The sequence below is a fragment of the Bos grunniens genome, chromosome 3, assembly GCF_055505025.1.
Source record: "Bos grunniens cultivar Pamir isolate PY7600 chromosome 3, Bosgru_T2T1.0, whole genome shotgun sequence".
In the NCBI taxonomy this organism is placed as follows: domain Eukaryota; kingdom Metazoa; phylum Chordata; class Mammalia; order Artiodactyla; family Bovidae; genus Bos; species Bos grunniens.
In genome coordinates, this window is record NC_141167.1 from 27503681 (window position 1) to 27524611 (window position 20931).

The window sequence follows — 20931 nt, forward strand, 5'->3', positions numbered from 1 at the left end:
TATGATGACCAAAGTTAACGTGAAATCAGAATATGTGATTTTCCAAATAATTCTGATGGTTACTGCCTACCTCAAAATAACCACCTTTCTAAGAAATTAGACTTTGATCCACCCCAAGGCTTGCTCATTCACTTTGTGCCAAGAAAAAGGAGGAACAGATGATGATTAAGAATTCTTTTGGTTCTATTTTAGAGAGTATAAATGGGCTATAACAAGCCTCTATGAGTCACCAAATCTGAGTAAATATAATATGTTTCTTTTGATGTATATTCTTATGCTTAATACAACTGACATGACCTTACAGAGATAAGAAAGAATTTCCTTGAATTTTTTCCTCAATCAAAATTCACAAAGTTGACCAAAACATATACAGAATAAATCAAACTTCAGGCTTCCCTTCTCAAGAATCTGCCTGCAATGCAGGAAGGAAGACCCGGGTTGGATCCCTGAGATGGGAGGATCCCCTGGAGAAGGAAATGGCAACTCACTCCAGTATTCTTGCCTGGAGAATTCCATGGACAGATCACGGAGTTGCAAAGAGTTGGACATGACTGAGTGACTAACACTTTTAACTTTCAACAAAATCAAGCTTCGTTGCCAAGCACAAGGAGGGAGAATACTCTGGAAAGAAGAAACTATGTATTTTCATCTGAGAGACTGTTTAAGTTTTTGAATGGTTACAAATTTCATAATCATTGGCAGCATTCTAAGGCTGTAAAATACAAAAACGCTGCAAAAGGTATTCAATAGTTCTATTCCTCTAATGTTCTTTCAGTAGTCTATATTCTCCCATAATAAACTCTCCCAAAGGTTCATTGTTTGATTATACCATTAATGGAAGAAGAAAACTTAGGCCATTCATGATAGAAAAATCCCTCATGATCTCATGAACTGAGCAAGGTCTACTATATTTAGATCTATTGCTGTCACAAGAAATGACTTTATAATTTTCTTAAACACTTACCTCTTGTAGAACTGGGATAACAGGTGGTTTTCTCTGCTGCAGAAAGTACAGCACCATAAGGATATAAGCATATGAAGATAAACTTCCCCTAGAAGCATCCCCAATGTCACATCGCTAAAAAAACATAATGATTGAAAATAAAACTTCAGAATCTTATTCCATGCACAAGTATTGGCTACCTTAAAACACCATTTTTAAACTCATCAAACTGTCAAATACCCAAAAGTTCAAAAATAAACTGTTACAGAGGGTATGCGTAAATAGGCACTCTTACACATTACAGATAAAAGTATACATCAGTGTAAATTTTATGAAGAATAATTTGACAATATCAAAATTACAAAAGCACATCTCCTTTAATATATCAATTCTAAGAATTTATCCTGTAAATATGCCAAAAACACATGAAATGACTAAGATTTTTATTGTAGCACTATTTTAATAGCAAAATATGGGATCTTTCTTAAAAGCTCATCAGTAAAATACAGGTTTAAAAAACTGATGAGTATCCACACAACAGAATAGTATGTAACCATTAAAAAAAAAAAAAGTAAACCCTTAGTATACTAATAGGAAATAATTTCCAATATCTACTGCTCAGTTAAAAAAGCAAAATACAAAACAATGTTCTCAGTATATTATATCCATAATAAAAAAAGAGGTAGGAAATGTATATATTTGCTTGTACTGGAATAATATATTTATAGAAGGATACAGAGGAATGTTTAACACTGTTTGCCTCTAACAAGAGGCAATGGTTGGTTAAGAGACAGATGGGGAAGGGAGATTTTCTGACATAAAGGGAGGGAGAAGAACGATTTCTTTAACATGAACCACGTGATTTCATTACCAAAACTCCACTAGAGCAAGGATCTGTTATGTTGGAGTTATTTGGTGAAATGAATATAGAAGACTAGCTGTACTGAATATGATCTGTAGTATGTCGCTGGATGCCCTTCTTTTCTAAGATGACTTACTATCCATAAAGACACGTATAGAAATATTTAAACAAGTATGTCTCCCTTTTGGAAGAATGGGCTTTATGAAATGAAAACATAACTGAGTCACTCCCCTACTAAAACCCTTCCACCAACACATTCACAAAATTACCTATTTACTGAGCAGCTACCCATAAAGCAGACACTACATTGAAATAAAGATACAGAGGCCTCAATCCTCATGGAGTTCATACATGGAGTAGAACAATCAAGAAAACATTATTGAGTATTTTAAGTGTGATAATAGAGGAAACATTAGGTTTTATTGGTATTGCTTTGTTTTCTTGGCCAGAAAAATTTACCACTAAATCGAAATGAGTTTGAGCCAGCTCTGGGAGCTGGTAATGAACAGGGAAGCCTGGCGTGCTGCAGTCCATGGGGTTGCAAAGAGTCGGACACGACTGAGTGACTGAACTGAACTAAAATCCAAATACCAGATCTCCTAATCCAGAGCTTTTTAACTTCGCATGCCAACTCTCACGCTTGGGGCTGAAAATCATCACTGAGAAATTATACTATGAGAAATTTACTAGAATGTTACCCTTGAGAATACAGCAAACCCAGGAAAAACGAAGAATCAACCTAGTCTAACAGGTATACTTTTAAACCCATTAATATTGACAGTCTCTTCTTAAAAGCTCAGGTAAACAAAACTGAGAAAACATTTTTCACAAGTCTGACATCAATATGTTTTACCTTAATATCATAAGTATTATAACAAAGTGGATCACAAATACCTTAGCAAATACTTTCATTGTATATCCCAAGTACTGTACTCTAGGATCAATAGCTGCATATGTAGCTAGCATTCTTGTGTTATGCTGAGCCTGAAAAACAAAATACATATTTGAAAGCACTTCAAATTTACTAAAATTAAACTTACAGATCAGATAAAAAGGTAAAATGAACATCCAAACAGATGTTAAACTTAAAATACCTGTATGGGAGTGAAGCAAAAACTAATTTTCAATCTGCAGGAAATGTTAAAATGATCAATAAAATTTTTTCCCTTATACTGCTCACATTCATAAGTTTTAAACATAGAGGTATAGTCAGTGATCTGCAAACTTTTAAAATGACGACTGTAAACATACCTGGGTCTTTACAAACAGTGAAACTTACCAACGTATTATATAAACTGATATCGCCTTCTAAACCACTTCGCCTGTGTTCAAATTTTACTATAGGCACTTTGGCAGTAGTTATAGGCAAAATGTTTCTTAAACCTGATTAAAAAAAACAAAACTTTACTAGGTTAAACAATTTTCATAAAACTGAAAAAAATTCTTTTTGTTTTAAAGTTCATACCTGGATGTCTCTTAAGAATTTTTGCCAAATTTTCAATTATTTCCTTACAATTTAATTTCTAAAAAACAAAAATAAATAATTAAATTAATAAATAAATAAGTCTGTCTGACTTAACTTGGCCTTGTACAAATTCTATTTTAATCTAGACATTTAATACTAGCATATAAAATCTCCAGCCAGAAGATCTACATAACCTCAGTGGTCAAAGAACATGGGTCCATAGACCTGCAGTATCACCAACAAATGGAAACTTGATAGAAATGCAGAATCTAAACCCCTACTGCCATCTACTAAATCATAATCTGCATAGTAACAATATGCCCAGGTAATTCAAATCTGCATTAAAGTTTGAGAATCACAAAAACAGGGAAATAATGTTTTAAAATACACCGATAAACAACCAGAGATGGGTTTGGTGAAGACAAAACAGTATAGTGATTAAGAACATAGGCTCTAAATTTAGACAAACTTGGATTCAAATCTTGAACCTAAGTACTGACTAGCTTGAACCAAAGTACTGACTTTGACCAGATCCTTAACCTCTCTTGAGTGTCATACTACTATTTTATAAAATCAAGATAAACATAAACTCATACTCTGTAAAGTATCTGGAAGATTACATGAGACACCTAGGTAAATCATTCAGCAGCATACTTCATACACAGTTGCACTTTAAGTCTGTCATTTATTATTATATGTTGATGAGGAGAAGAAAAATAATCCTACCATTACCAACACCTCCTTCTTCCAAAAAAACCTCCCACCTCTGCCAATTTAAATGTGTTGGTTATTTAAAAACTAGACAGCAAAGCTGATACGCTAACAATAATCATAATATAAGGAACAGGAAGATAATGGCATAAACTAACTGGACTAAGCTCAATGGCTATACCTACTACTAAAATCACTTTTTCATATCCCCAAAATGTTCCTTTTTAGCTACAAGAGAAGAGCAGCCACTGCAGCTTAACCTGAGGATTTCAAGGGAATCCTTAGAATTAATCCATAATAAAAGATGTTATTTTTATTATACAAAAATACGATTTATACTAAATTAAAAAGTTTCAATTATGGCTCATCTGAAAAAAAATTTAGTATTTTTCATTGTTTCAACTTTCCAGTGTGAATGGCACAGACACTATACAATATATAAACCCTTAGTGATTAGAGGTCTAATTATTAAATTTTACATAGAAGAAATCTAAACTCTAACCTCCTCCCTGGGTAAAAACTATTTCCTATTCCCTCAATTCCTGCCCTTCAGAATGGAAGAGGGAATTCTGTCCTTCAGAATGCCATCTTCCCAAGTAGATGGCATTGAGTAGAAGTTAGTTAAGGAGAACTAAAAAATTTACAACTCTTCAGTTTCTTTATAGAACAAAAAGATATTAACACCAGAAGCAATTTCTTGAGACAAGAAATAAGCATCTACCAGGCATCAGTGCCATCTTTTCTTTGGTTCTAACAATGAAAAGAAATTTTTTTTAAAAAAGCTATTTCACAGATACACTATTCTGCTGAATTCTTTTATAATACAACAGAGGGTATACTGACACCACTAAAGATGCCAGAAGCTTGGCCTCACCCCAATCTTGCAAGCAGTCCCTGAATTGGAAACATAAATCCCAACAGCTATGCTGGTAAAGAAACAAGCAACTACAGGGATACCCTCCTTTTCTAGTTGTTGCTAGGAAGGCTTGGGACACTTCTTTCTTGTCCATTCACTCTCTTTCTTTATGGAGCTTGGACAATCTTATTCCCACTGTTGAGGCCTGGCACACAAAGAAGGAAAACATAAGTACCCACTCCCACTGCTGAGACTGCTCTGGGGGGAAGGTTTGCTCCTGGCATCTCATGGTGTAACTCAGAAAGCTTTCAATCTCAGAAAGTAGTGGTTAGGTTCTACAGTACTATTAGTACTATATTTCAACTACATTATGGGTTAAATAAATTACAGAGAAGCAGTGGGATACAACGGAAAGAGCGTGAACTCTGGAGACAGACAGACCTGGGTATGAATCCCGGCTCCAACATTTACTAGCTGTGTGAACTTGAGCAAGTCAGTTTATCTCTCAAAGCCTCAGTTTCCTCATCTGTAAAATGGGGGAAATTATCTACCTCGAAGGTGGTTGTAAGAGTGAAATGAGAAATGTATGTAAAAGTGTATACTGGGGACTCAAATGTTAGTTCCCCTTCCCACCCCAAAATGAGTTTCTAAAAGCTATCTTAGAATGCATCATTTATAACAATTCTTCTACAGAAAAAAATGTGCTTTGAGTGCCCCCAAATCATAATTAACTTGCAGAACACAATCCATTTATAAATTAAATGTCCACCTTTATCTTCTATCTTTAGTGATACAGAGACATCACCTAACAGAAGAGATATGAAAAGATGGTATAAGTGAGATCAATGTTCCCTACCCAAACTAAAGCAACAGTTTCTCACTGGCTCTAAAGAAAAAAATTCCAACTCTATGGCATATTTTTTTCAAAAATTCATTGAAAAGCACTTGTAACTATTGATGACATGGGTTTCACATCATAAAATCACTGAACAGTATATTTACTCAAATACTCGAATGTCTTTTAAAACAATAATGCTAATGTTTTTACATTTCAAACACTGCTACTGCTAATGTATTTATCCAAAGAATGACTTCACACATTTTTATCAATTCTACATACAAAATTAAAAACAGATTCATCATTGGAAGAAAATATACTTCCACATCCCTTTCCAAACACTAAATAACTCTTACCTCTGCATTTTCGTGGCCTTCAAGTGTCATACAAATATCCAGATCACTATCACGAAATCCAAATCCATTCTTAGAAGAGCCAAATAAGCACAATCTTGCCTTTTCTAAGTAAAGAAAAACAAAAGTCAAAAGTTGTATAATTACCAGGAAAGACAAATCTTCTATTAACTACTAATGGCCTACCACAGGATGATCTTACCCAATTCCACAGCTTACATTACCTACCACTGGCAAATGTACCGAAAAATTCCAAAACACTCACCTAAAGCCCAAATGTTCTAACCAAAATCCTACACCTGTATATCAAACTGTTTTTTCCATTTTTCCACAGACATCATAAATTCAACAAGTGCATACTAAACTAGCAACTTCACCTCAAATCTACTATTATCCCTATAATCCCTGTTTCTCAGCAAAGAGGATCATCGTCTACTCAGCTGTCTACACCAGAAATAAACAAGTGGTTCTTAACACCTCTCGACTTCCACATTCATACTCTTACCAAGTCCTTTAACTTCTTCCAACATAACTATCTCATAAACTCATCTACTTTTATTCATTTTCACCATCAATACCAATAGTTAAAATCAACATATAGAGATTTATTTCTTGGAAATAAACTGGGTTTTTTTTAGGGCACAATTCAAATAATTTTACAAATATCACCTCAGTATATAGAATTAATCCTCCTCTAAAAGTGAGGGATTAATCCATTTGATATAAATTATAATAGGGTTATTCCTTCATGCTTTGTTGTTGTTCAGTTGCCCAGCTGTGTACAATTCTTTGCAACCCCGTGGACTGCAGCACACCAGGTCTCCCTGTCCCTCATCATCTCCCAGAGTTTGCCCAAGTTCATGTTCATTGCATCAGTGATGCCATCCAGCCACCTCATCCTCTGACAACCTCTTCTCCTTCTGCCCTCAATCTTTCCCAGCACCACGGACTTTTCCAATGAGTCGGCTGTTTGCATCAGATGACCAAAATACCTGAACTTCAATTTCAGCATCAGTCCTTCCAGTAAATATTTAAGGTTGATGTCCCTTAAGAATGACTGGTTCAATCTCCTTGCTGTCCAAAGGACTTTCACGAGTCTTCTCCAGCACCATAGTTCAAAGGCATCAATTCTTTGGTGTTCTGCCTTCTTTACAGTCCAGCTCTCATAACTGTACCCAAACACTGGGATGACCGTAGCCTTTATTATATGGACCTTTGTTGTCAGAGTAATGTCTCTGCTTTTCAACACACTGTCTAGGTTTGTCATCACTTTCCTGCCAAAAAGCAATTGCCTTCTGATTTCATGGCTACAGTCAACCATCTGCAATGACTTTAGAGCCCATGAAGAGGAAATCTGTCACTACTTCCACCTTTTCCCCTTCTATTTGCCATGCCGTAGAGGGGCCAGATGCCACGATCTTAGTTTTTTTTAATATTTAGTTTTAAGCCGGCTCTTTCACTCTCTTCCTTTACCCTCATCAAGAGGCTCTTTAGTTCCTCTTCACTTTCTGCCATTAGAGTGGTATCATCTGCATATCTGAGGTTGTTGATGTTTCTCCCACCTATCTTGATTCCAGCTTGTAGCTCATCCAGCCTGGCATTTCTCATGATGTGCTCAGCATATAGGTTAAACAAACAGGGTGACAGCAAACAGTCCTTCATACTCCTTTCTCAATCTTGAACCAATCAGTTGTTCCATACAGGGTTCTAACTGTTGCTTCTTGACCTGCATACAGGTTTCTCAGGTGACAGGTAAGATGGTCTGGTATTCCTGTCTCTCAAAGAGCTTTTCACAGTTTGTCATGATCCACACAGTCAAAGGCTTTAGTGTAGTCAATGAAACAGAGATAGATGTTTTTCTGAAATTCCCTTGCTTTCTCTATAATCCAGCAAATGTTGGCAATTTGATCTCTAGTTCCTCTTCCTTTTCTAAACCCAGCCTAGACATCTGGAAGTTCTTGGTTCACATAATGCTGAAGCCTAGCATGCAAGATTTTAAGCATGAGCATACTAGCGTGGGAGATGAGTGCCAACTGTCTGATGGTTAGCACATTTTTGGTACTACTCTTCTTGGGAACTGGGATGAAGACTGACCTTTTCCAGTCCTGTGGCCACTGCTTGGCCTTCCAGATTTGCTGACATAATAAATGCAAAACCTTGATGGCATCATCCTTTAAAGATTTGACTAGTTCTGCCAGAATTTCATTGCATCCACTAGTTTTATTAATAGCAGTGCTTCTTAAGCCCCACCTGACTTTGCACTCCAGAATGTCTCATTCTGGGTGACTAACCACACCATCATAGAAATTCAATTCATTGAGATCTTTTTTACACAGCTCCTCAGTGTATTCTTTCCATGTCTTCTTGATCTCTTCAGCTACCAAAGGTCACTACCATTTTTATCTTTCACTGTGCCCATCTTTGGGCAGAATGTTCCCTTGACCTTTCCAATTTTCCTAAAGAGATCTTTAGTCTTTCCCCTTTTGTTGTTTTCTTCTATTATTAAGCACTGTTGATTGAAGAAGGCCTTCTTGTGTCTTCCAGCTATTTTTTGGAACTCTGCCTTTAATTGGATGTAACTTTCACTCTCTCCTTTGCTTTTCACTTCTCTTCATTCTTTGCAAAGCTTCCTCAGATAAAACCACTTTGGCTTCTTGCTTTTCTTTTTCTTTGGCATGGTTTTGTTCACTACCTCCTATACAATGTTACGGACCTCTGTCCATAATTCTTGAGGTACACTGCTAACTAAATCTAATCCCTTGAATCTATTTGTTACCTCTGTGAATTCACACGGGATTTAAGTCATATCTGGCTGGCCTACTGTTTTTCCTGGTTTTCTTTAGTTTAAGCCTGAACTTTGCTATGAGAAGCTGATGATATGAACCACAGTCAGCTCCAGGTCTTTTTTTTTTTTTTTGCTGACTGTATACAGATTCTCCATCTTCAGCTACAAAGAATGTAATCAATTTGATTTCAGTATTGACCATTTGGTGATGTCCATGTGTAAAGTCGTCTCTTGTGTTGTTGAAAAAGGGTATTTGCTATGACTAAATGTATTTTCTTGGCAGAATTCAGTTAACCTTTGCCCTGCTTCATTTTGTTCTCCAAGGCCAAACTTGCCTGTTACTCCAGATATATCTTGACTTTCTACTTTTGCATTTCAATCCCTGATGATGAATAGAACATATCTTTTTTAGGTGTTAGTTCTAGGAGGTCTTCTAGGTCTTCACAGAACTGATCAACTTCAGCTTCTTCAGCATCGGTGGTAGGGGCATAGACTTGGATTACTGTGATGTTGAATGGCTTCCTTTAGAAAGAAATCAAGATTATTCTGTCATTTTTGAGGTTGCACCCAAGTACTATATTTTGGACTCTTTTGTTAATTATGGGGGCTACTCCATTTCTTCTATGAAATTCTTGCCCACAGGAGTAGATATAATGGTCATCTGAATTAAATTCACCCATTCCCATCCATTTTAGTTCACTGATTCCTAGGATGTTGACGTTTATTCTTACTATCTCCTTCATGCTCAGTGTCACTCAGTAACAGTTGCTACTTCAAACAAGTTGTGGCTTACCAGGATTGGATTATTCTCCCTATTAACTCTTATAGCCTGCACATTTAGATAACAAATTCTGTATTTTCAAAACTTAATCCTCCTATTCAGTTATGAGGCCCTACTTGAAATCAATGACAGCTGAGAGACATATAAGAACCTACATTCATCAGCAGATAAAAATGTACATGGGTTTAATATAATAGGAACTTAGATTTGGTCAATATACACTAGCAAAATATAATTAAAAACTAGAATCTTGTAGCACAAAAAAGATCACCTTGTAAAGATATAAGTTCATTCTGATTATATATCAACTCTTTATCCTCTTCTCAAATATATGACCATAGAACTCTTGATTCTTTACCCCATACCTAAACCCTGCTCTTGATACTTTTGTCATCTCAGTTAAACAGCACCATCCAAAAAGTGAATGAAAAACTTTGAAACTGTCCTTGACTCCTTTCTTTTTCTCACATCTAACACGTATCGCATCAACAAATCCTGCTGACTCTACATTCAAAATATATCTTCTATTTGTTTCTCATTGACTCTTTCAAATCACCATTATGTCTTTCATCTGAACTTATGCAACAGCTTTCTAAATGTTCTGTTTGCTTCTATCCTTATGGGCCTGTACTCTATTCTTTCAGATCAGGTCTTATCTGTTAAGACCCTCCAGAAGCTTCTCATGAGACATTCAAAATAAAATTTAAAGTCCTTCTTCTCAAAATCTATAAGACTCATTATCTAAACTCTAGGTTAACTTTCTGACCTCAATTTTCTAGACAATCTACTTCACACACTCCACTCAAGTCACACTGATTTTCAAACATGTCAAGCATAATTCAGTCATGATATATTTGCACTTAATACTCCTCCTTTCTAGAATGTTCTCTCCTTAAATATTCATAGTGACTTGCTCCTTCATATTATTCACGGCTTTGCTCAAATGTCACCTTACCAGAGATAACTACCATAATAACTCATCACTATCCTTTTAACCTCTGTATTTACCAGTATTTATTATTTCCTGATGTTGTTATTTACTTGTCAGTTGATTATCTGTCACCCCTCTTAATATAAGAATATAAGCTTAATGAAAGCAAGCTTCACCTCTTTTATTAGCACTATATCCCCAGCAACTTGAATAGTACCTAACACATAACATGCAATATACTTACAAACAAATGAATGAAGAAATAAACACTTTTATACAAATGAATGAAACTCAAACCAGGTGACTACAATAATGAAAGCAATCAATTTTGACATACAACATACCATCATATTCTTTTTGAATAAACTTTTCCAAGCCAATTAATATTTGTTCCCTGTTGTGTTGTTCAGAAAAAGGTGGTGACAATTCATCTAAGTTAAAAAAAAAAAAGGAAAAAGAAAAGAAAGGAAAATGAAATATGAAAATGTTTTCAATTTTTTCCCCTAAAAACTTCATTTTTCTTCATAATTTGTTGAATTTTCTGACATTAAACACATAAATGTTACTGGGAAGGAAGGTGCAGAGAAAGTGCAGAAAAATAATTTTATAGATTTATGTATATTACACATGACCATTTCCCCTATGAAACAGCTGTAAGACATAGTTTCTTCTACAAATCATTTAATATTTTGTCATACAATCCACTCTCTCCCATATACATGCTGTTTTTTCCCCTTCTATTAAGACTATTCTCATACTTACACTAGATACCCAATTCAATTAAATCTAACAGTTCCCTCAAATGCCTGGTCAAGACTCCTATTTTCCTTATAAGCTGCTCTGACCAATCATAGCCTTCAATGACCTCTCCTTAACTGAATTTCCTTCGTTCTCCAAACCTTCATTCCTTCGTTCTTGTCAGTTTATACTTTCAGTTTTCCAGTTATTTCATTTATATTCATTTATTTTTCCAAATAAAACCACATACTCCTTAAGAATAGTCTTTTTTTCCTATTTCTTCCTCTAGACTCAAAGAGTTAATATGGTAAAGAATTAAACTAATATTCATCTTTTGAAAAACAAATGCAGCATCAATGGTTGCAAGTTGAATAGCTGAAATACAGGTGTTTTTTTTTTTAAGAGTGGAGAAACTATTCTGTAGATACTCTAATGGTAATATATGACATGATGCACTTGTAAACACCCACGGAACTTTGCAGTACAAAGAAGGAGTCAACTTTATGGTACGCAAATTTTAAAAAATTATCTAAGAGGTCAGGGAATTCAGGATGGAATATAGTCTATAGCAAAAGAATCCTGCTGTATTATAAATGTGTAAGAAAACTTCACTCAAGGGAGTAGGGGGAAACAGTGCTAATCTAAATAATTTCAAAATTAAGTAGAGTCTTTAAGACTGAAGGTTAAAGGAACTGCACATAAGCACTGTACTCTAATTGATAAAGTTGCTTCCCATTCGGGTAGATGATAACAGTTCTGATAATGCCATACATGTGTACCTAAATGGAGCAATTAAATAAATGGGTGGCACATGGTGGAAGTCAGGTTTCTCCCTGTTAAGAGTTGGAGATTTACAAATAAGCAGAAAAAGGAGGCTAGAAAGAGCCACACGGTAATGTATTAGAGTTGGAGACATCAGTACAACCTCATATTTAGCTTGATAAAGGTTAAGATGGTCACAGAGAAATATTTATAAATATGTGTACATACATGGGTTGGTATACATCCATTTAGAGCAATACGGTGCAAGAAAACTGCAATGACAGCAATGTTCTCTAACCAGACTGTCCAATGCAGTAGCCACTAGCCACATGCAGCAGCTAAAGGCAGGCCAGTACACATCAGTACTTGAAGTGCGCTAGTTTAACTGAGGAGCTGAATTCTTTATTTAATTTAAACAGCCACAAATAGCTGTGAAAAGAAGGGAAGCGAAAAGCAAAGGAGCAAAGGAAAGATATACCCATTTGAATGCAGAGCTCCAAAGAACAGCAAGGAGAGATAAGAAAGCCTTCCTCAGGGATCAATGCAAAGAAACAGAGGAAAACAATAGAATGGGAAAGACTATCGGAGAAGGCTATGGCACCCCACTCCAGTACTCTTGCCTGGAAAATCCCATGGATGGAGGAGCCTGGTAGGCTGCAGTCCATGGGGTTGCTAAAAGTCAGACACGACTGAGCGACTTCACTTTCACTTTTCACTTGCATGCATTGGAGAAGGAAATGGTAACCCACTCCAGTGTTCTTGCCTGGAGAATGCCAGGGACGGGGGAGCCTGGTGGGCTGCCATCTATGGGGTCGCACAGAGTTGGACACGACTGAAGCGACTTAGCAGCAGCAGCAGCAGCAGCAGAGATCTCTTCAAGAAAATTAGAGATACCAAGGGAACATTTCATGCAAAGATGGGCACAATAAAGGACAGAAATGGTAGGGACCTAACAGAAGCAGAAGACATTAAGAAGAGATGGCAAGAATACACAGAAGAACTGTACAAAAAAGACGTTCACGACCAAGATAATCACGATGGTGTGATCACTCACCTAGAGCCAGACATCCTGAAATGTGATGTCAAGTGGGCCTTAGAAAGCATCACTATGAACAAAGTTAGTGGAGGTGATGAAATTCCAATTGAGCTATTTCAAATCTTGGAAGATGATGCTGTTAAAGTACTGCACTCCATATGCCAGCAAATTTGGAAAACTCAGCAGTGGCCACAGGACTGGAAAAGGGCAGTTTTCATTCCAATCCCAAAGAAAGGCAATGCCAAAGAATGCTCAAACTACTGCACAATTGCACTCATCTCACACTCTAGTAATGCTGAAAATTCTCCAAGCCAGGCTTCAGCAATACGTGAACCATGAACTTCCAGATGATCAAGCTGGTTTTAGAAAAGGCAGAGGAACCAGAGATCAAATTGCCAACATCCGCTGGATCATCGAAAAAGCAAGGGTTCCAGAAAGACATCTATTTCTGCTTTATTGACTATGTCAAAGCCTTTGACTGTGTGGATCACCACAAACTGTGGAAAATTCTCAAAGAGATGGGAATGTCAGACCACCTGATCTGCCTCTTGAGAAACGTGTATGCAGGTCAGGAAGCAACAGTTAGAACTGGACATGGAACAACAGACTGGTTCCAAATAGGAAAAGGAGTTCGTCAAGGCTGTATATTGTCACCCTGCTTATTTAACTTATATGCAGAGTACATCATGAGAAACACTGGGCTGGAGGAAACACAAGTCGGAATCAAGATGGTCGGGAGAATTATCAATAACCTCAGATATGCGGAGGACACCACCCTTATGGTAGAAAGTGAAGAATTAAAGAGCCTCTTGATGAAAGTCAAAGAGGAGAGTGAAAAAGTTAGCTTAAAGCTCAACATTCAGAAAACTAAGATCATGGCATCCGGTCCCATCACTTCATGGCAAGTAGATGGGGAAACAGTGGCTGATTTTATTTTTCTGGGCTCCAAAATCACTGCAGATGGTGACTGCAGCCATGAAATTAAAAGACGCTTACTCCTTGGAAAGAAAGTTATGACCAACCTAGATAGCATATTAAAAAAACAGAGACATTACTTTGCCAACAAAGGTCCATCTAGTCAAGGCTATGGTTTTTCCAGTGGTCATGTATGGATGTGAGAGTTGGACTGTGAAGAAAGCTGAGCGCCGAAGAATTGATGCTTTTGAACTATGGTGTTGGAGAAGACTCTTGAGAGTCCCTTGGACTGCAAGGAGATCCAACCAGTCCATCCTAAAGAAGATCCGTCCTGGGTGTTCACTGGAAGGACTGATGTTGAAGCTGAAACTCCAATACTTTGGCCACCTGATGTGAAGAGCTGACTCATGTGAAAAGACCCTGATACTGGGAAAGACTGAGGGCAGGAGGAGAAGGGGATGACAGAGGATGAGATGGTTGGATGGTGTCACCGACTCGATGGACATGGGTTTGGGTGGACTCTGGGAGTTGGTGATGGACAGGGAGGCCTAGCTTGCTATGGTTCATGGGGTTGAAAGAGTCAGACACAACTGAGCGACTGAACTGAACTGAAATAGCCACATATATCTAGTGACCATCAAACTAGAAGCACAAATCTAGAGTCTAAGGCTCCTTAAAAGCAACACTATGGACTCTGCATTCCCTTTGGCATTGAGTAGGCAGTTAATAAATATATGTGTTGGGTGTCTAAACTATTTAGAAGCTCTACTCAAACAAAATGTTAGCAAACTATTTTCAAGTAAAAAAATAAATAAATACCAAAATTAAAAAAAAATCTAGTCTCAGTAGCTCTAATAATAAAAGACTTACCAAAACATCTTTTACATACTAAATCAAGTATATCCCGAAATCGATTTGTCATTGGTGGTAGAGGTTTTAAATCAATTTTCCTGAAATCCTCTGGGCAATCATTTTTTGAATGGCCATCCTTTTTGCAGATGCTGCATACTATTGTTGGCGGCTATACAAAGGTTAAAAAAAAAATCTAATAATCAAACAAGCTATTGAGGGACTTCATAATCACTTACAAAGTAGTACAAAAAGAAACTAGTAACTCAGTCTGAAAGCCTGCACTTTCAAGAGGTTAAAAAAAAAAAAAGCATATTACTGAAATTCAGTATTAAATGTAAATAAACATACTTTGAGCCAACATTTTCTTCTTCACTAAAATGATATTACCAAGGATTAGATTTACCTGAAAATGAAGGATAAAGGAAATAGCAGGAGACACAAAAGCAACAGGTTATTTCAAAGAGTTTGATCAGCTCCCAAAATGAAATGTATGCATCCCATTTTAATCTATTAAGGTCCTTAACAAACTAGATTATAAAGAAAGTTCAAGTGGTAACTTTCATTTCACTCTAAACATTTTCTGTCTTTAGAGTCAATTAATTATAGAACCTAGACTAGTTGGTTCAATTTATTACATTAACATGGTACTCAAGAAAACAAACTAAAGGGCTGAACACTAAAAGTAACTATATACAAGAAACAATTCTTAGGCAATAATCACAAACTTAACTTTCAAACCCTGTCAATACCATTTTCAAATATATTCCAATGGACTACCAGACAGGGAACCAAAACAGTAAAAATTCAAGCTTGGAGAAAAAAAAAATATATGATTAAGGAAGAGCACTACTCTTTGCTTTATTATAATATGCTTAGGAACTTAGCTTCTTTCTCCAGGATTAGTCTGGACAGTTACCTAGCCAAATATACACAGAAATTTGTATTTGTGAGAATACTGTGCTCCTGCTGCTATCTGCTGCTCTGCTAAGTCGCTTCAGTCGTGTCCGACTGTGTGTGACCCCATAGACGGCAGCCCACCAGGCTGCCCCGTCCCGGGGATTCTCAAGGCAAGAACACTGGAGTGGGTTGCCATTTCCTTCTCCAATGCATGAAAGTGAGAAGTGAAAGTGAAGTCGCTCAGTCGTGTCCGACTCTAGCGACCCCATGGACTGCAGCCTACCAGGCTCCTCCGTCCATGGGATTTTCCAGGCAAGAGTACTGGAGTGGGGTGCCATTATCAGCTTAAAAACCTTTATAAAAATGACATATTTACCAGAAAATTCTAGAAATATGTTACAGATAAATACAGAGAGAAATAAAATTGGAGAAACAGTTACCCTAAGATAAGTTTCCAGGAAAAAAAAAGTATAAGAAATGTAAGCTGCAGTTATATTATTAAGAGGCTCTTCTAAAAATCTGCCATTTATTTCATCTTTTTAACAGTCCATTATAATGGCACCCCACTCCAGTACTCTCGCCTGGAAAATCCCACGGACAGAGGAGCCTGGTAGACTACAGTCCATGGGGTTGCTAAGAGTCAGACATGACTGAGCGACTTCACTTTCACTTTTCACTTTCATGCATTGGAGAAGGAAATGGCAACCCACTCCAGTACTCCTGCCTGGAGAATCCCAGGGACGGGGGAGCCTGGTGGGCTGCCGTCTATGGGGTCGCACAGAGTCGGACACGACTGAAGAGACTTAGCAGCAGCAGCAGCAACATGCCCTAAATACTACACCTAAACAAAATGGGACAGAGTACCCTTAAAAAGGATGAAAATACACATTTTAGTAATTAGGGTAAAATTTTTTAAGCTTGTTAATAAATAATTATTGATCAAACAATAAAACTTGATGACTTTTCAGGGTTTTTTGGTATTCTATTTGATTTATACATTATCTATATAATCATTTTTTCATACGAGGCGCTGATAATATGTTCAGTTACATACCCTGTACTTGAGGCAATGTAAAACTTAGCTAAAATTTTATTCACAAAGTAATTATTTTCTGTTACAAAGTAGCTTATTTTCTGTAATTCATCAAGTTAAAGTTCAGACTATTCCACTTTAAAAGTAGAAAAGTTAAAGACTCATGAGAAAAGTGCCAAAATCCAAAGAGAAGCTCAGTGGCAGACACAGGTTCTGAATTTTTTCTTTTTTTTTTTTTTGGTTCCTGACCTTACATAGTTTTAACTCAACTATCTTTAGTTAAGTTTATATAACAGCTCCTAAGCTTCATCAAAAACTTTAAAATACTATTAAAGTTTACACTGTGTTCTCCTTTGTAGAAGGAAATATAATCACACCTATAAAAAAGCAACAAAACTTAAAATATATGCTGCCTTTACCAAACTCACTTTTGTAACAAATCCTTTCATATATGAAAAAGTTAAGCACACCAACCAGAAAAAGAGTGCTTTTCAGGGTTTCATGTACATTCTTATAAGGCAAATACACAAAAAGTAAAAAAAAAAAAAAAAAATATATATATATATATATATATATATATACACACACACACACCACAATACCATTCCAAAAGCAGTCTAACATCACAGAAGCTATTTTTACACTTCTGAATCTAAAAACCATTAAATACAGAGTCATACAACAACCACAAAATCTTACAGAATGTTTAAAAACTGTATCCTACCTTGCCAGAGGTTAAAATAAACTTATCAAACACATAATATAATTCCTGGATGGGGTGGTTCTCATCATCATTAGGGTCAGAAGCATCTTCTGTAGCTTTGCAGTTGCAAGAGGTAGCAGATGTGTCAGTGCACACAATCTGATGTGAACTTTTTGTTTCTAAATCTGACCTACAGTCTGTACCAGAAGATTCATCTGGTTCAGGGGATTTATAATCAATGCAATTATACTGGCTGAAATCCTTTTTAAAACAAGTTTCTGAGGGTGCTAAAACATCTTGATTTTTAATTGATCTGGGCTCTAATTCACTGTTTTCACTGGTAGAAAGAGATGAAGATTCCTGTCCACGTTTAGCCAAATCTAGATCATTTACCAACAAATTATCAGCTTCAGTAATACATCGCTGTGATGTACATTCCATTTCATTGTATTTATCAGGTTGACCTTTTCCTGCATTTACTTTTTCTGTGCTTTCCCCAAGTAGACTGCAACAACTGGATGCCACAGTTTCAGTCTTCACTGGTTTCTTATTGCTTATTTTCCCCTTCTCTTTTTTCATGGAATCCACTGTAGATTTATTTCCACCCTTCTTCTGAGGACAGGCAAAGTAACGATAAGCTGCCCTGAATCTCTCTACAACATATTCATAGACAAGCTGGCTGTTCAAGCTCCGTGCAACATTCCTCTTGATTGAAAATGGATCTAGTAAAAAAGAAAATGGTCAGTAGCTAAGTATTTACTAACAAACTCCATTTCCAAGCTTATACGAACAGCTACATTGTCAGCAGAGTACGTTTCCCCACTCCCAGTGAGAGTTCCTGCTAACTGGAAATGAAAAAGCAGTGTCTTTCTTCTGTTTCTATCATAAAATAAAAAACTTAAAAAAAAGAGGGAGAAAAGAATAAAATAAGGTAATTAATGACAGAATGGCTGAGGAGGCCAACTTAGTAATTACAAAATTGCAGTGATGAAATTGGTAGAAAAGGCTATGCTAACATGTTTCACTGTACAGTCTTAGAGTGAAATTTTTCAAGCTCTGGGACCTATTTTATTAATAATTTTCATCTCTTGTCATAGTATTCTTTAGTTATATACTCCTTGCAATTTAAACAAATAATATACAACCTAAAACACTCAAGGATTCAAGTTATATTTTAAGATTAACTTCAGTAATAATCAGAAAATTAAAGACAGAAAGAAAGAGAAATAATAGAAAGAAACCTAAAAGTAAAGATTAAACCAAAATTTCAATTCTGATCCAGTCTAAAATGTCTATGCTGAAAATGCTTGTGACAACTGAATCCTCATTACTAGGAGCATAGAACAGAATTCTCAAAATGTTTATGGGTGTTTGGATTTTATAAGCCTTAATAAAAATATGCCCCAGGAAAAAAGAATGATGCCACCCAAAAGACAATACACATTTTCTCCACTACTGAAGATCATTAAGTAAAAGAATTAATAATAGGCCAGGCTTCATAATATTAAGATTGGGGCATCTGTTACTTTTCTTTTTACTGTTATCTAAATCCATAGGCTTTAAAAAGCTTTACCTAGCCTCTTTCCCTTTTCTAGGGGAAAAAAAGGCAGAGAAATTATGATGGTTGCAGACTTCAGATCTCAAGAGAGTAAAAGATGTGAGTGCATGAGAATATCTACAGGTCCAACTGACAATAGAGAAGGCATACAGAGGATGAAGGGAACAGAAGAATGTGCAGTCTAAACAGACTAATAATAAAATGATGACAGAAATTCAATTTCCTATCTATAAAAGATGAGCAAAATGTTGTAGAATTTAAATTTTTTTATTAAGAATTTGGAAGCCATATTATTAATATTCTTTACTATTCTTCAATATTTACTATTAATTTCTATCTTAATGTTCTTGAGATTTCATATGAAAGCTTATTTGTCAATATCAATTGTTCTTTTTTCCTTTAGCTTAGCCACATTTAACAGATGTACTTTACAAGACAATGAAAAACTGAGTTTTAAAATTTAACATAATTTTATGGCACAAATATATTCAAAGCTATCTTATTTATTTATATAGCTATTCTATTTTTCTATATTTTGAAATTTTTTACAATTAAAAATAAAGGCATGTAAATAAGCTAATAACCCTAGCCATTATAATATTTACAGACTGGAAACTTTCAAATAAGCATTAATCCTATTAAGCTATCATGGACTTAATAAAGAATTTATCCAAAATATTTACTGACAACCTGGTGGCATATAGTGCTACAAAGTGAAAGGGTAAAATTTATATATAATACTATTTTAGAAACAGATGAGGAGGGGGCTTCCCTGATTGTCTAGTGGTTAAGAATTCATCTGCCAAGGTAGGGGACATGCGTTCAATCCCTGGTCCAGGAAGATTCCACATGCTGTGGAGCAACTAAGTCCCAGCATCACAACTACTGAGCCAGTGTTCCAAGAGCCCATGAGTTGCAAGTACTGAAGCCTGCATGCCTAGACCCCATGCTCCCCAACAAGAAAAGCCACAGCTTCGCATCACAACAAAGAGCAGCCCCCACTCGCCACAACTAGACAAAGCCTGTGCATAGCAATGAAGACCTAGCACAGCCAAAAACAAATAAATTAATTTTTAAAAAAGAAATAGATAATGAGTAGCACACACACACAAAAATTCTCCAAATGAAATATAACATATCATCTCACCTTCAATGGCTATCCGCCTTTTAGGCCAGTTTTTGTTTTCTCTTGTTAAAATATCTTTTATTCGTACACATATGACATATTCCTCCAAAGCAAAATCCAGTGTGTAAAATTTTAGCAGCTCTAACCATAACTGTCCCAGGGACACCCGATTTGGTGTTTCCAATGTTAAAGGAGACTAGAAAAGAAAAAATACCTTTAAGCTTCACAAAACTATAGAATCACTTAATTTTCAATTTAAAAAGGCCTTAGAGATGGATCACCTTTTCAAAAACTGAGGCATAAAGGGGTTAGTTGCCAAAAAGCAATTTGTGGCACAGCTGGGAACACAGTGTCCCAGATTACTAACTCCTAGAATTTTGTGTTCTTTCCACTAAACCAGTGATTCTCAACCTTGGCTGCACATTAGAATCACACTGAGAGCACTAAAATTCACTAATTTTAGTTTGACCCCATTCCCATCTCCCATACCCTTTCCAAGACTATGACTTAATGGACAGAGATTTTTAAAGCTTCCTTTCTAAGTGATTCTCCTGTGCAACCAAGGTTGCTAACCACTGTATAACTACTATAACGCTTCCATTATAGCAATTACTTATAAAATCTATGTAAAGGCCCAGGGTTTTCAAAAGCTAATTCCTTCATTCAACAAACATTTTAGAACCCACTAAATCCATAGCACTGTGCTGCGGATAAAAGGAAAAAAAAAAAAAAAAAAACAGGAGCTGCCATGTAAACCATGCATCACTCACTCTTCTAAGTGCTACA

The 20931-nt window shown here is 36.1% G+C and overlaps 1 protein-coding gene across 31 annotated transcripts in view; it reads right to left on the reverse strand.

Moving 5' to 3' along the window:
- Positions 1 to 20931, reverse strand: part of TUT4 (terminal uridylyl transferase 4) — a 129205-nt gene that overhangs the window by 29367 nt on the left and 78907 nt on the right. For all 31 annotated transcript variants that reach the window (XR_015159231.1, XR_015159242.1, XR_015159264.1 and 28 more), the window contains 9 exons: positions 20167 to 20341; positions 17483 to 18183; positions 14847 to 14997; positions 10870 to 10956; positions 6032 to 6135; positions 3271 to 3328; positions 3085 to 3188; positions 2700 to 2789; positions 965 to 1078 (listed from right to left, as the gene is read on the reverse strand). Coding sequence is in view for 25 of the 31 variants with exons in the window: in XM_086388502.1 (XP_086244628.1) it covers positions 965 to 1078; positions 2700 to 2789; positions 3085 to 3188; positions 3271 to 3328; positions 6032 to 6135; positions 10870 to 10956; positions 14847 to 14997; positions 17483 to 18183; positions 20167 to 20341 (1584 nt within the window). In the remaining 6 variants the exon portion in view is untranslated. The remainder of the gene's footprint in view (positions 1 to 964; positions 1079 to 2699; positions 2790 to 3084; positions 3189 to 3270; positions 3329 to 6031; positions 6136 to 10869; positions 10957 to 14846; positions 14998 to 17482; positions 18184 to 20166; positions 20342 to 20931) is intronic.